This window comes from Bacillus rossius, chromosome 1 (assembly GCF_032445375.1).
Source record: "Bacillus rossius redtenbacheri isolate Brsri chromosome 1, Brsri_v3, whole genome shotgun sequence".
Classification (NCBI taxonomy): Eukaryota; Metazoa; Arthropoda; class Insecta; order Phasmatodea; family Bacillidae; genus Bacillus; species Bacillus rossius.
In genome coordinates, this window is record NC_086330.1 from 79,498,019 (window position 1) to 79,511,750 (window position 13,732).

A 13,732-nucleotide genomic window follows, 5' to 3' on the forward strand; every position below is an offset into this window, starting at 1 on the left:
CACGACACAACCAGTCAAACCAAAAGAAATGTGCTAATGGCAGCCACACACGTTAGCAGTAAAACTTCAGTTTTCCATTAACCCACTACTTACACGATAAAACAAAGTATTCAATATGCAAGTTCACAACCAGAACAAAGGCAAGGAAAGAAACCTGCAAATAGTTTCACAGTTTTCTGACATTCTACTTTAATCATTATTCTCCTTCCCCCTCTACACCAGTGTTGCAGTTTTACTTTTTTTGTTGTGCTTTGTTAAGCCTGAACTTACCCTCCCAGCTGTAGAGAAGGTTTACTTCAAAAAGTAAATGGCTTAACAACTAGAGACAAGATTTTATGGTTTTATTTTTAGTCCAATTTTATTTTTAAAACAGGATTTCAGAGTTATTGTTTTTATTTTTATAAAAGCTGATTTGTAACTCTACCAAAATAGGGGTAAAATTAATATGCTGCATTTTTACAATAAAATAATTTGTTACAAATTGTTCTAAAACAGATACACTCAGACCAATAAATTAAATTATTGAGCATTTGTGGTTTAAAATTGATTTAATAAGAAATGCACAATAATGCACAATAAAACACATTATATTAATTTTTCCTATTCATGCACTTTGGTACAATCCGGAAATGACTTTCCTTGAATTTTTAAACATTAAGGGATTACTTTTTTTTACAGATGAATTAAGTTTTGGATAAATGCTACTTAATTCCATGATATAATTTGCATTTCAGAGATATATGGTGTACTAACTTGTATTTCAATGTTATGCTGTGTTTTTACATGTTTTTCATGTTATTTCAGTTTTATCGCAATCCACCATATAATCTTGTCCCAACTGATAAGGTTTTGTTTGTACTGGGCGACAATCTGTACTGAGACACAACACGCAGTGCTCACAGAGTGACGTCTCGACATTACAGACCAGGCCAAGTGTCAAGACAACGAGCCCTCAGTTGTCTCCAAGCCACAAGCTCGCTGCTCGTGATTGCCAGGGAATGAGCTGGACACTCTTACTCCAGACCATTTCTCCGAGCTTACCCATTTTCCCTGTCTTATCAATCAGTCTTGCAAGTTTACATTCATGTAACTACAAATACTTATCAAAACACATTTCAACCACACTGCCCACTGAACATTTTCCCGCACAACACAGTTTGCACTGTCATCATGTCCATCAATGCCAAGCACAGGGCCCCGTGCCACCCATTTTCATATTTGGTTTCCTTCTTTGTCTATCTTTATATAAAAAATTATTAATATTAATGGGAAAAGGAAGTGTTAAATTGTTAACACTATGTAATTCAAAGTGCTGAACGATACATTCCGATTTCAATTCAATTTTCATGGTTTTGCATTATAAAAACCTTCAAAGATTTTATTGCCTCATGTAATGACACGATTACACAGACATTGACTGATATTATTTATATAATTCACCCATTATTAATTTATCAGGAAAGTATATCAAAATTTCTTAAGCCAAAACATCGTCAAAATTTAAGTTCCAAGTTTGTTGAAAAACGTTGTTTTAAAGAGATTATTTTTCCAATTTTTCCAAGGGAGGCTTCCTTAAATGCACTACTCTCTAGGTCTAGGGAATATTCTGAAAACCCCTCCCCCACCCAAAAAAGGCCCCTGTCCAAAATATTTAAGGTACCGCAGAAGTAAGTGGTCCAGGGCCCCACAAAGGGACGCCACTGGCTGTGCAACCATTGCTGCCAATCCGTGATATAAAACCACTAAACTTCATCAAACTTTTAAACAATACATTACCGATTGTAACACGGTAAAAAACAATCAACATTTGATCGTGCTTCCAATCATTAAATTAATACACAGTTGATTCATACATTGTTCTCTGTGATTAAAATACACACTGGTACTAGTATTCAAAAATAATAACACGATTTGGTCAATTTCCCTGTGATTTCCAGGTTTTGACGACACTCCTAGACGGTCCGTGCGAACCCTGCCGTAACGCCAGCCACGTGCCTGTCGCCTCCTTCAGCAGGATGAAGGCGTTCTCAAGCTCGTCCGTGAGCCGGTCGGCCTGCTCCGTGCCCGGGCGGGAGCCACTGTGCGAGCTGCCCGAGTCGTGGTGCATCATGGGACGGCCCGCGGGGAAGATGCGTCGCTCCAGCCGCTCCAGCTCCTGTCTGCGCTCCTCCACCCGCAGCCTGGCACGGGCACAGCATAACATACTCGCTCCTATACGGATTTTTGATACCCGAGAACTGTGTCTAGGAAAAAGTTGGTATCCACAGTTCCGTTTTAAAAAAAAAAACACGAATCAATACTATTGATAGCAAGATCTGTGAAAAGAGAATGTTTTCCATATGACATAACAATTGTCAATAGCACAAATAATAATGGATTAATAGAAGAAATATGTTATGATAAAATATAATAACTCTGTTTTGTCTGTTAATGTGTCAGATCATGATTGTTAATGTCAAAAAAATTATTTTTTAATCAGGTCTTGCACAAGAGAAACGCACAGATCGCGAAATCTAGTGATAGAACCAGAGGTCATCATATTTGATCACTAGTCATGTGGGGTGCTAAAGAGTTGAAGATAACCAGTTTCAGAAACACAGCAACGTAATGAAATAGTTACTGTTTCATAACAGTTCTAAATACTGGTCATCTCTAGTGGCCACCACAGGAAACTTCATAGAATGTTGGTAGTTCTACATCAGCTCATTTTGGCATTGCAGGCAGCATTGCGTGTGCCATCTGTATTTTCAGCAGGTAACTTCAGCAGCTAAAAATATGATTTGAGAGGCTTTCGTGTTAAAACTAGTACAGTACAATTACAAGTTGTGTGTAAGTTACTTGTTTTCTAATTTATACAAGCCTGAAAATTCAATTCTAGTAGTATTAAAAGGCTCCAGAATAATGTTTGTACTGCGTAATTGCTAGAAGCAAGATTATATGGTGAATAGTGATAACAGCGAAATTGAAGTCAATACACCGCCAAACACAACAGTTGTTGTCAAGGCAAAAAACCAAATTAAAAAATTTGCCTTAATTACCTCATTTTTTTTATTAAAATATAAAATTATTTTCATGTATATTTTATTTAGACTTGTATTCAAAAACATATAATATTATGTCCTAAGTAAAAATATTAATTTAGTTTATACTTAGCTTTAGTTTATACTACATTATACTTTTTCAAAGTAAATAAAGCAGTCTATAGCTGATACTATATAGACATAGCTAAAGGCCTACAGAGAAATATCACAAGTAAACGTATAAGTATAATGGGTTTGGGCTTTTAACACTGTATATTGATGTTTTGATTAATATTGTTAAGAACGTGAACAAGGCCATGACACGTGCAGGTGCAGAGCTGGCTGGCGACTACCGCAACATGATATGTGCCGCGCGCGCCTGGAAGATAACAAGGATTGTCACTTTCCTCCCTCCTTCCCACCACTCCCAGCACGGCGCCCTGCCTTTGACACATTACTGACACCGGACAGCTGCGGAGTTACGCGAGCCGCCGACACGTGTTTCGAGAGATTTCTGCCGTTGTGTCGGCATGGAATGACGCGACTGGCCCCGGCCGCACTCGTGAGTTCCAGAAGTGACGGCTGATATATAAAAAGAGCACGTCGGCCTCAGGAGCGGAGTCGGAGTTCAGTGAGAGTTAAGGCGGGAGCTTTCCCGCGGCGGAGTTTACGGGGCGATAGTGCCGCAGGTGCGGCAGAGTGGCGAAGTCCTTGGACGAAGGTTCCAGGGCAGGAGTTCAGTAAAGTCGGGAGTTTTCCCGCGGCGGAGTTTTGGGACGATAGAGTGGCGAAGTCCCTGGACGAAGAGTTCAGTTCCGGGCGATAGTGTCGCGGGCGCACCAAAGTTCCGAGCGAGGCGTCGAGTGGGATCTCAAGGAAGGGGAAGTGCGACGGCGGCGACGGAGTCCTGCAACGGAGGACCACGAGGGGTGCTACGGCGAGAGTTACGCCAAAGGTGCGGCCCAGCGAGGCGCGTGGATTGAGAGAAACGAGTGACTGGAGGAAGCAACATTTTTTTAGTGCAATTGATTATTTGGCAATTTTATAAGATTAATTGTAAGTGACATAAGTAGTGGCCATCAATAAAACTGTGTAGTGTAATCAAATCTTTAATTGGGCTATCCTTTACGAACCAGCGGTAAATCGAACCAATATTAATAGTAAAAGAAATTGGCTTTAGACATTGCAGTTAAAAAAATGTACTTTTAAGTTTTATTTTTATAACTTCTTCATAAACTAAGGAACTTAGTGAATGTTTTAGTTGCAGTTTGTTGTTTAACTTTCATACATACATACACACACACACACACACACACACACACACTCAGAAACAGACACAGATATATATATATGATTGTTTTATGTACACTTTTAAGTATCCTACCTGAAATGTTGAAGCAACAGATCAACATAATTGGGTTTTAAATTAAACATGTATTTTAATTTTTAATGACGATAAAGTCGAAATTCACTATTTTTAATAATGAAATTTGCATTTTTAAAACACCATAAAATCTTGGCTCTAGCAATTGCCGTACACGCAGCCACAAGGTTCGGTGTCGCCACAGACGTGCAAGTGAACAAAAATGGTGCCACATAACAATACAGTTAAAACCACTCCTCTTCCCGATTATGCTATGATGACGACATTGCCTCGACTTACTCTACCGGCTGTAAAGAAGTTTACCTTCAAAATGTTGTTGTTGTGGTTGTTATTCGCGGCCCACAATGTAAGGTTATTCTTGGACTGGACTTTGTTTGCCCCTGGATGATCTTACTACCATCGATAATCTGCGTATTGCAGGTGGCCTGTCCTCCCGGCAAGTCATCATGTTTCGCGCACCTCGGCTGAGACAGTGGAGTGGTGAGGGTGGCCACATGACTGGTCACATGACTTTATTGCCCCTCCTTTCTTCCCAGTGGAAGAAGGAGAAACTCGCAACTTGGTTCATTCAGGAACAAAGGGGAAGCTCACCAGAGGGGTATATATAGACCCGACCTGGGCACAGCAAACAGAGAGAGGGAGTGAAGGAGTACGAGAAACATGCTTCCAAGAACGTCGTCCTGCCGCCACCCTGCCAGACCACCCGAAGAATGTCACTATGCCCAACAGCACACCAATCGTCAAAATTGGACTTAGTCTCTGTGACTGGTAAGAGGAACTTTTAACTTTAACTCCGGAATCGGACTTAGCCCAGCTGTCGACAAGGGATCCCGGAGTGTCATGCTGTGAATACCAACAGATTTAAGAAGGTAATCATCAGCGACTTGAAGTGTCAACTCGCGTTGCGAGTTGGAGAATTGTTGGGCGAGTTTTTTGGTGAAAAGTCGCTCTGCAGTTTTATGCCCTGTGAGAGTGACCAGAAGCACCAGAGGTAGTAAAATGCTCGCTGTCTGTGTGTCAAATTTTATTCACTGGGAGAGTAGGAAGTAGCGAGCAGAAAGTATGAGGGCAATGTCGAGGGCCTATGTGCGTGATGAGAAACAATCAGTGGTGGTTGGTTTGAGGCAGACTTGCTATGGTAGTGTATATGGACAACCGACTGTGACATTTTTTCCTTAAAATTTACCTCAGACTTTTCAGCAGCTATTGTGTTTCGCTGGTATTTGTGTACAAATGTGATGGGTCTATTGACAGAACACTTGTTCAAACAAACTGGAATAAGTGTGACAGAGGCAGACGTGCTGGCAGTTGATGGAGAGGGCTGTGGCCTGTCCTTCGCATCGCGGAGTCGCTTTCGTCGTGGAAACTCGGTGTTCTTGGAGCACGCCAAAGAAGTCCGGCTCGAGTGCTGTTGGGGCAGGAGAGTGCTAATTGGTGGGTGTGCTTTTACGAAGAGATGACTAGCCGAGCGAGCTCAGGACAGGACGGCCTGCAGAAACTCTAAGGCGAGTGTTCGGCTGGCTTTGACCCGCAGACACAAGGGGTTTATATGGAATTAGTTGGGTGTTGATGTTAGCATTTGAAACCACGTTCACCCTCAAGGCGTATTATACACATTATAATTATTTGAGGCAATCTTAATATTGTAAATAATTTGTTGGTTTAAATATCTGTGTATGAGCAAGTTATATTAATTTTTTTTTCACCAATAAATTCCTCTCGCTCTACCTTGCTCTTTTTAATGTTCAAGCACGTTTAGAGTTGATAGTTATGTATTGTGAATTTAGCAGACATTAAATATTTAAACATTAAACATCCCTTTTTATCTCACATAAGAAAAGAATGTTTTTTCAATTGCCTTGTTTGTGCTCTGTTAAGGTTAGTTTATGACTTCTTGTTATCTTTGAAATTTTTTTGTTGATAGCCCCATGCTGCACGCGAGCTTGAATATTAAAGACAGAATGACCATGTTTACAAGATCATATGAGTGCTCGAGTTTAACATGTTTGAAATTGTTCAATATTTATTTGCTGTTAATAAAATGTGCGACTCTCACAATACAGTTTTTTGTGTTGACTCTAAACTCAATCCCTTGTTTTCCCTCTCGGGAGGAAGCAATATCACTAAGAAATCTTAAAATTATATTTTCAATCACATGACTTTATCTTCAGTTCAGTATCTTAAGGTTTGAACTTTAAAAATGCACAAGATAGTTGTAAAAAATGATTAGTACATTATGTATTATTGCAACTTCATATAACAATTATTATTTATTTTTTGTTGTTCTGTATGCTGCTAACCTTTGCTATGTATTTGATGTTAATCTAGAAAATAATAACACTTTTTACATGAAGTAATTAGATTTCACAGGCCACATCTCGTTTTTCTTTGAAATATTAAACATGTTCAGGACATCCTGATTTTCCAATATCTCTGCCAGGAACCCAGCTTAGATTGTGGGATGGGGCGAAGGGGGATAACTGAATGGTTTTTGATGGAATAAAATAAAAAGATAGTTTAAAACATTTTTGACAAAACCATGGAGTAAATTATTTTTCTGTTATCTCTCCAGTTGACTTGATGTAAGTATTTGGACATACGCCATTGCTAAGAACTTTTTCTGTTGAAGAAAAACTAATAAATAAAATAAATAAATAAAAATACTCAAAAAAAGACAAAAAACACACAAAACTAAGCAAACAATTGCTGTTGTCAACAAGGATATGAACACCACAAAATATTCCGAAACAGGAATATGGTCAGCAAACAAAGAAAAACAAAGAAAAATGTACTAAGAGAACGAAAAAATCCCCACAAATGATGACAACACAAAAATATTGAAACCAAAAATAATTCAGCACAACAGTTGAAGCGAGACAAAAAACATGACAAAACGAAAAGACAAACAAATACAATAGTTTTACCTAAACAGAAACAAGCGACGTTTCGGGAACTGCTATCTGCTCCCGTCCTCAGGCAGAGACGCACATGGTACGGAAACACAGGTGCGACCCTGTGTGCACCTGTGTTTCCGTACCATGTGCGTCTCTGCCTGAGGACGGGAGCAGATAGCAGTTCCCGAAACGTCGCTTGTTTCTGTTTAGGTAAAACTATTGTATTTGTTTGTCTTTTCGTTTTGTCATGTTTTTTGTCTCGCTTCAACTGTTGTGCTGAATTATTTTTGGTTTCAATATTTTTGTGTTGTCATCATTTGTGGGGATTTTTTCGTTCTCTTAGTACATTTTTCTTTGTTTTTCTTTGTTTGCTGACCATATTCCTGTTTCGGAATATTTTGTGGTGTTCATATCCTTGTTGACAACAGCAATTGTTTGCTTAGTTTTGTGTGTTTTTTGTCTTTTTTTGAGTATTTTTATTTATTTATTTTATTTATTAGTTTTTCTTCAACAGAAAAAGTTCTTAGCAATGGCGTATGTCCAAATACTTACATCAAGTCATGCACTCCCATTGCACAAATCTTTTAAAGATAATATCTCTCCAGTTGTTTTTAAGGCTTAGGAGGGTTACAGGGGGAAGAGAAATAGCCATTACCGCTCCCTTAGATACACCACTGGATTGTACAAATTTGTACAAAAATGCAATAAACAAGGAGTGGACTACATAGTTCAGGAGGACCTACATCTGGCACATACGTACCATGGGACGCCAGTTAAAACATCACCAGAGGTGCAGCAGGCATCACACAGAAGTATGAGCGTGCATAACAACTTGCCTGAAGTCTTGAAGCTGCCTCTCTCTCGCTCTCCCCGCGTTCAGAGCACTCATCTCCTGTTTGGAGAGGGTACTCTTCGTCACATCTCGCAAGTCCAGTGCTTCATTATTTATTTTCTGGAAAAGTCAACACCAAACCAACTACTAGAACCACAAATTCTTCGAAGGATAAGCAACAGTCTTTTTTTGGGCCAGTATTTATACTATCATTTCTTTGGCATAAAACACCTTCCTATTATTTATTTCTGTTTTATGTCTCATCAATAACGAGGTCACTACAGACAGACGTACAAATTAACAACTCGTGGGTACTGGAAGTAATCTGCCATGTGTCAAGAACCATCTCATTAGTTTCCTGGAGTGATTTTAAAAAAAAACATGACTAATCATAATCAGGATGAATGATCAGGATATCAACCCAGGCCCTTCCAAGTTCAGCATTTTACCATTGCACATCTATGCTCGGTAGGAAAAAACATAAATTTCAATGTCCAGTGAATAAAGACAAACAAACTAAGAATTTGGAACAATGTGCATAAATACTTTACTTGGCAGTTTCTTCTTTACTGTAGGAGGTCCTCACGGAACAGAAACTGGACTGTACACAAGTGAGATGCTGGAAAGATCAGAGCAATAGGAATGAAGTTTATGAGGAGTATGCTGGCAATTACGAGGTGAGACAGGATCAGGAATGTGATGGTGCAATCAAGTACAGGATTACAGGACTTGAATAATATCATAAAAAAAGCAAGAATGAGATGGTATGACCATTAGCAGAGAATGGGAAACGAGAGACTGCCTAGGAAAATGATAGCGTTTGAGCACGCAGGAAGAAAGCCAAGGAGGAAGTGGGAAGAGCAGATATTTAAAGGAGAGCAGGAAAGAGGACAAGAATGGAGAGAATAGAGGAGGAATAATGGAGTGACAGAGGAAGATGGAGGCATTTTATTTTGCTGACACGGCCGCAGGCTGGAAGCGGATGATGATTATGATATGATGATAATGTAGGAGGTCCTTGGTGGCAGTGATCGCCATGTGCAATGCTTGTGGCGAGGATCATAGGGTTGATACCAACAGCCAAGTGCTTAGGAGCCCACTATAATCTTGCATGTTCCATCGCCTCATGAGCGAGCAAAGTAGAACACTATCAAACACGGATTAGGTTCGGGGCACGAGTACCTCCAGATGCTGGATCTCGACGTCCTGTCGCTGGATGCTGTGCTCCAACCCGCGCAGGCAGCTCTCGAAAGCCACGCCATCCTCCAGCAAGCTGGTCCTGATGGCGCGGTACTTCTTGCGAATGTGCTCCGCCTCCATCATGTTCATCTCCACGTGGTGTATCTGATTCTCCAGCGAGCACACTTGCTGCAGCACACGCCAACCACGCCTCAGCACCTGCTCCCTGCCTTGCTCCGCTGAGATACAGTGAGGGCCAAGCCACAGTGGCGTGCCACACTTACAGTGAGTCACTACTCCACTGATAAGTCCACTGAAGTCAATTTGATAATTATATTTTTATACATAGTACATCATTGTGTCTACAAGTACCTGATGAGCCAATTTCAGGACCTTTAAATACAATTTTAGTACTACACTGTCATTTTTCAGAGATAGTGAAGATGATGAAATATACAGTCTTCAACTATTTATATTATATTTAATGTGCGAATATAAACTGAAGTGAGACATAACAAAAAAATGCAAGTTAGTAAAAAGCTGCTGTAAATTAAAATTTGCTGTTTATATAGGAACTTCCACCAGTTCTTCAGTTTTGTTTCTTTTTCGTGAATTTTGTGACATGTAGACATTTTGTACATACTGTTGTGGGCATACACGAGGTGAGTCCGCTGACCCGAATGGGGCATGGTGACACGTGGCACATTCCTTGGGGATTTAGCGGCTCGGCCTCGCTACCCTCCTTCCCCCGCGCTTTTTCATCGACTCTGAGCCTCCCTGGAGGGTTCTGCGGGCTTCCAGAGGCTACCGCGTGGAGTGGCGTTACTAGGACATCATTGCTCTGGGAGCTTCGGGCATCTGGTCGACCCTGATGAGGCGACACGTCAAAGAGGGGCTGTAAAGGTTGCGACACCAGCCTCCGAGCCAGTGGAGTGGAGATTGAAGTGAAGAGGATGAGTGACCCCTTAGGGAGTGATAACTAGATGACAGGCAATGGGCTTCGAGTGCATAGACTGATTTATCGGAGAACTTTATTGTGGCTTGGTCGAGTGACTAGTGAGGACAGTGTGTTGAGACAGAGGTGCATTGCAAGAGACGAGCAGTAGGGAGAGCCACTGTCGAGCCGAGCTCCAAAGCGGAGAGTGAACTGTGAACTGAAAGAAGAAGTGATTAATTTGTGGACAGACCTTTAAAGTTGTTGTAATTTAATTATTAGTGTAAATATTAGTAATTAATTAATTAATTGGACTATAATTTTCAAACCTGTCTTTCCAACTCGTAAGAACACTATAAATGAGAGCTGTGATATCAGTAATAAAATATTCCTACTGTTTATGTTCTAGGTCAAACCAAAACAGTGTAAAATTAGAGGTGGGAGTAGGCTTGTTGAACATACACAATACAAATTGGCTCGTTTATTTTTTTTGCAAGCACGCTTGATTAACTAAATGTTTACCATCCCTGGTGTACATCACAGTTCTGCAGATAAACAACAAAATTATCTTTAGATGTAAATTACTAAGCAAGGAAGAAAAAATACTTCCAAACACAACTCTGAACTCTTGCAAAAAAAATAAAATTATTCTACATTAATTATTATTTATCAACTTTTAATTTAAAAATGTAAATCTAAACTCTCTTTACTTCCAGATACCTATCATCTATAAATTTTTAATTCTACACACAATGTAATCAAAGTATGATGAATGAAACTGCAGCAAAACATTATCATATATACACAACATATTTAATTCTACCATAAACAATGATATCGAAGAAGTGAAGAAGAAGAAGAAGAAGAAGAAGAAGAAGAAAATATTAAACTGGTTTAGAAAGAAGTTTAAGTAAAGAGTTTCAAGAGGAAGGCTACATATGAACGGTTAATACATAAATGTATATCACATGATTTCATGCTTTCAGTTCATGCTAGGACTGACATAAAAATTCATCTTTATGTTCATAAAAAACATTAAATAATTACTTGTTTAGTAGAAAAAACTTTTATAAACAATGTCAGATGTTATAATATAAATTGATTTAAAATCACTTGTAATTAACTTGTAGTTTAAGAAACTAAAAAAAAAACCTGCTTTTATCATGAATAAACTAAAAATTAAAAAATTAAATTTCAATTTCAGTTTTTTGTCCAACAGCAAAATAATGTTCCACAACTCCGTATAACTAAAAGCGTAGGGTGCTTGATATCATTTGTTTTAAAATTTATATTATTTAAAACAATATGATTTGTAACAGATTTTCTTTTCATAATTTTAGAATATAGTCAATACAAAAATTTTACGATATAGTCTATTCAAAAATTTTAGGCTATTGTCATTAGCGAAAATGACTATATGAACTTAATAACAATAATGAACTTAAAATTATTAATGGAGTCCTGAATATCAATTGTCTTACATTTTCTACCTTTCATTTTAGGATATAGTCATTACGAAATTAATAAAGACAGCACCCTATGCTTTTAGTTATACAGAGTTGAGGAGCATTATTTAGTTGTTGGACAAAAAACTTTAATTAAAATTTTATTTTTTTTTTATTTTTAGTTCTGTCAATGATAAAATCATAAATTTTTTAGTTTCTTAAACTATAAGTTTGTTACAAGTGATTTTAAATAAATTTATAATATAAACATATGCCATTGTTTATATATTTTTTTCTACTAAACAAATAATTATTTAATGTTTTTTATGTCATTCCTAGCATGAACTGAAAGCATGAAATCATGTGATATACATTTTTGTATTAACCGTTCATATGTAGCCTTCCTCTTGAAACTCTTTATTTTTACTGTATCATTTATTAATAAATACATACATACTTGGTTTTCCCAAAACCATAGATATCTGAGTTATGAAGGATTAAAAAAATTTATTTTATTTATGAGTAATATACTAAAAATAAAGGCAAGGCTACAAACTGTTAATCCAAAAATGTATACCACATGATTTGATGCTTTAGGTTCATGCTAGGACTGACATAAAAATTTGTCATTATGTTAATCAAACCCATTAAATAATGACTTGCTTGGTAGAAAAAAAAACTGTTATAAAAAATTAAATATGGTTATATTATGAATTTATTTATTATCATGTGTAAATACACAAAATATTAGAAGAAAATAATTTAGAATACTACACCCTTAAGTCACATTTCACAGCCAATTCAAGGTTAACAGAGCACTTCCTGACAAATAGGTTGTACCTGAACATCTGGCATTCGTGTTTTCTCGAACAACTGCTGCTGAGATTTCTTCTGCAACAGTGTGTGGTATTCATCTGCCAGTACTTTTATCCTGTGCTGACACTGAAAGAGAACAAACTGGTGTTATTGTAATTTGCTAAGAATGCATGCAAACTTATCAAACAAACTTTGCTGGCTGAGGTCTACTAAAGTAGTATTTTTATTGAAGTGAAACTTCTTTGGGCGGGATGGGAGTAAAATTTAAAGGCCGAATTTTAATGCAACGTTCTTGTGAAACATTGTCGTGAAACGACAATGGTTGCACACAGTCAGAAAACTTGTCGGACCCCGTTCCCTTGGGCGGGCTCCACGTGGTGGCGTGCGGCTCAGGTTGAACCCTGCCATGCTGCAGGGTTAGGCGGGTCGCGGCGGTAGGGACCCACCTTCGCCTGACGCCATCCAACTTGCTGGCATCTAGTAAGGGTGTATTTGAGCAGAGGGCAACACAACCATGTTTGAGCTTATTACTGTGCACCGTGCCACGTGCCATATCCGCAAGAAAATGTTTTTTTTTTTAATTACGTATTATTATTACTACTTGTGTAAATTAGTATTGTTTAAGTGTTTGTTACATGAGTATTGTTTTAGCTGTGTAACCTAATAATTTTTGTTGGTATGATGCTTTTCATGCTTTAGTTTTACCGCATAATTATTTGTTACAAATTATTATCTGATTAACTAAATCTCACATTGTATTATAATTACAAGCCCACAAGTATGTAAATATGATAAGTCCAACTAAGAATATGTTAGTTAAACAAAAGTTTAAACAAATCCCATTTGTGGAATATTGCCTTATTTTCACTTTGTGGCAATATGGTTATAATGTAAACAATTACCATGAGGTACGTCCGTGCCTTTTTTTCCGGTCACGGAGCGGTGGACATGTTGTCATTGCTCATTCATTGAATGGCAGAACATTATCAAATGCCTATGAATACATTGCAATATGTCTATGTAGCTTATTGGCAGAATCTGGTGCACTATAACTCGATGATAAGGTAATATTTGCAGAACTACAGAATCAGTCTATTAGAATGCTCAATCACATCCAACCTACACATAATATAAAATTAAATTAAAAACTTATTGTAATCAATCCTTGCTTTGATATTTATTAAACAAATGTTCTTCATGGTGTGAGCATTTAAACAGTGAGTAATAT

The 13,732-nt window shown here is 38.0% G+C and overlaps 1 protein-coding gene across 2 annotated transcripts in view; it reads right to left on the minus strand.

Moving 5' to 3' along the window:
* The window catches only part of LOC134538434 (outer dynein arm-docking complex subunit 3), a 53,324-nt gene that overhangs the window by 31,366 nt on the left and 8,226 nt on the right, over positions 1 to 13,732 (minus strand). For both annotated transcript variants that reach the window (XM_063379761.1, XM_063379769.1), the window contains exons 4-7: positions 12,529 to 12,630; positions 9,313 to 9,498; positions 8,135 to 8,250; positions 1,996 to 2,180 (exon numbers count right to left, since the gene is read on the minus strand). In XM_063379761.1, the coding sequence (XP_063235831.1) occupies positions 1,996 to 2,180; positions 8,135 to 8,250; positions 9,313 to 9,498; positions 12,529 to 12,630 (589 nt within the window). The remainder of the gene's footprint in view (positions 1 to 1,995; positions 2,181 to 8,134; positions 8,251 to 9,312; positions 9,499 to 12,528; positions 12,631 to 13,732) is intronic.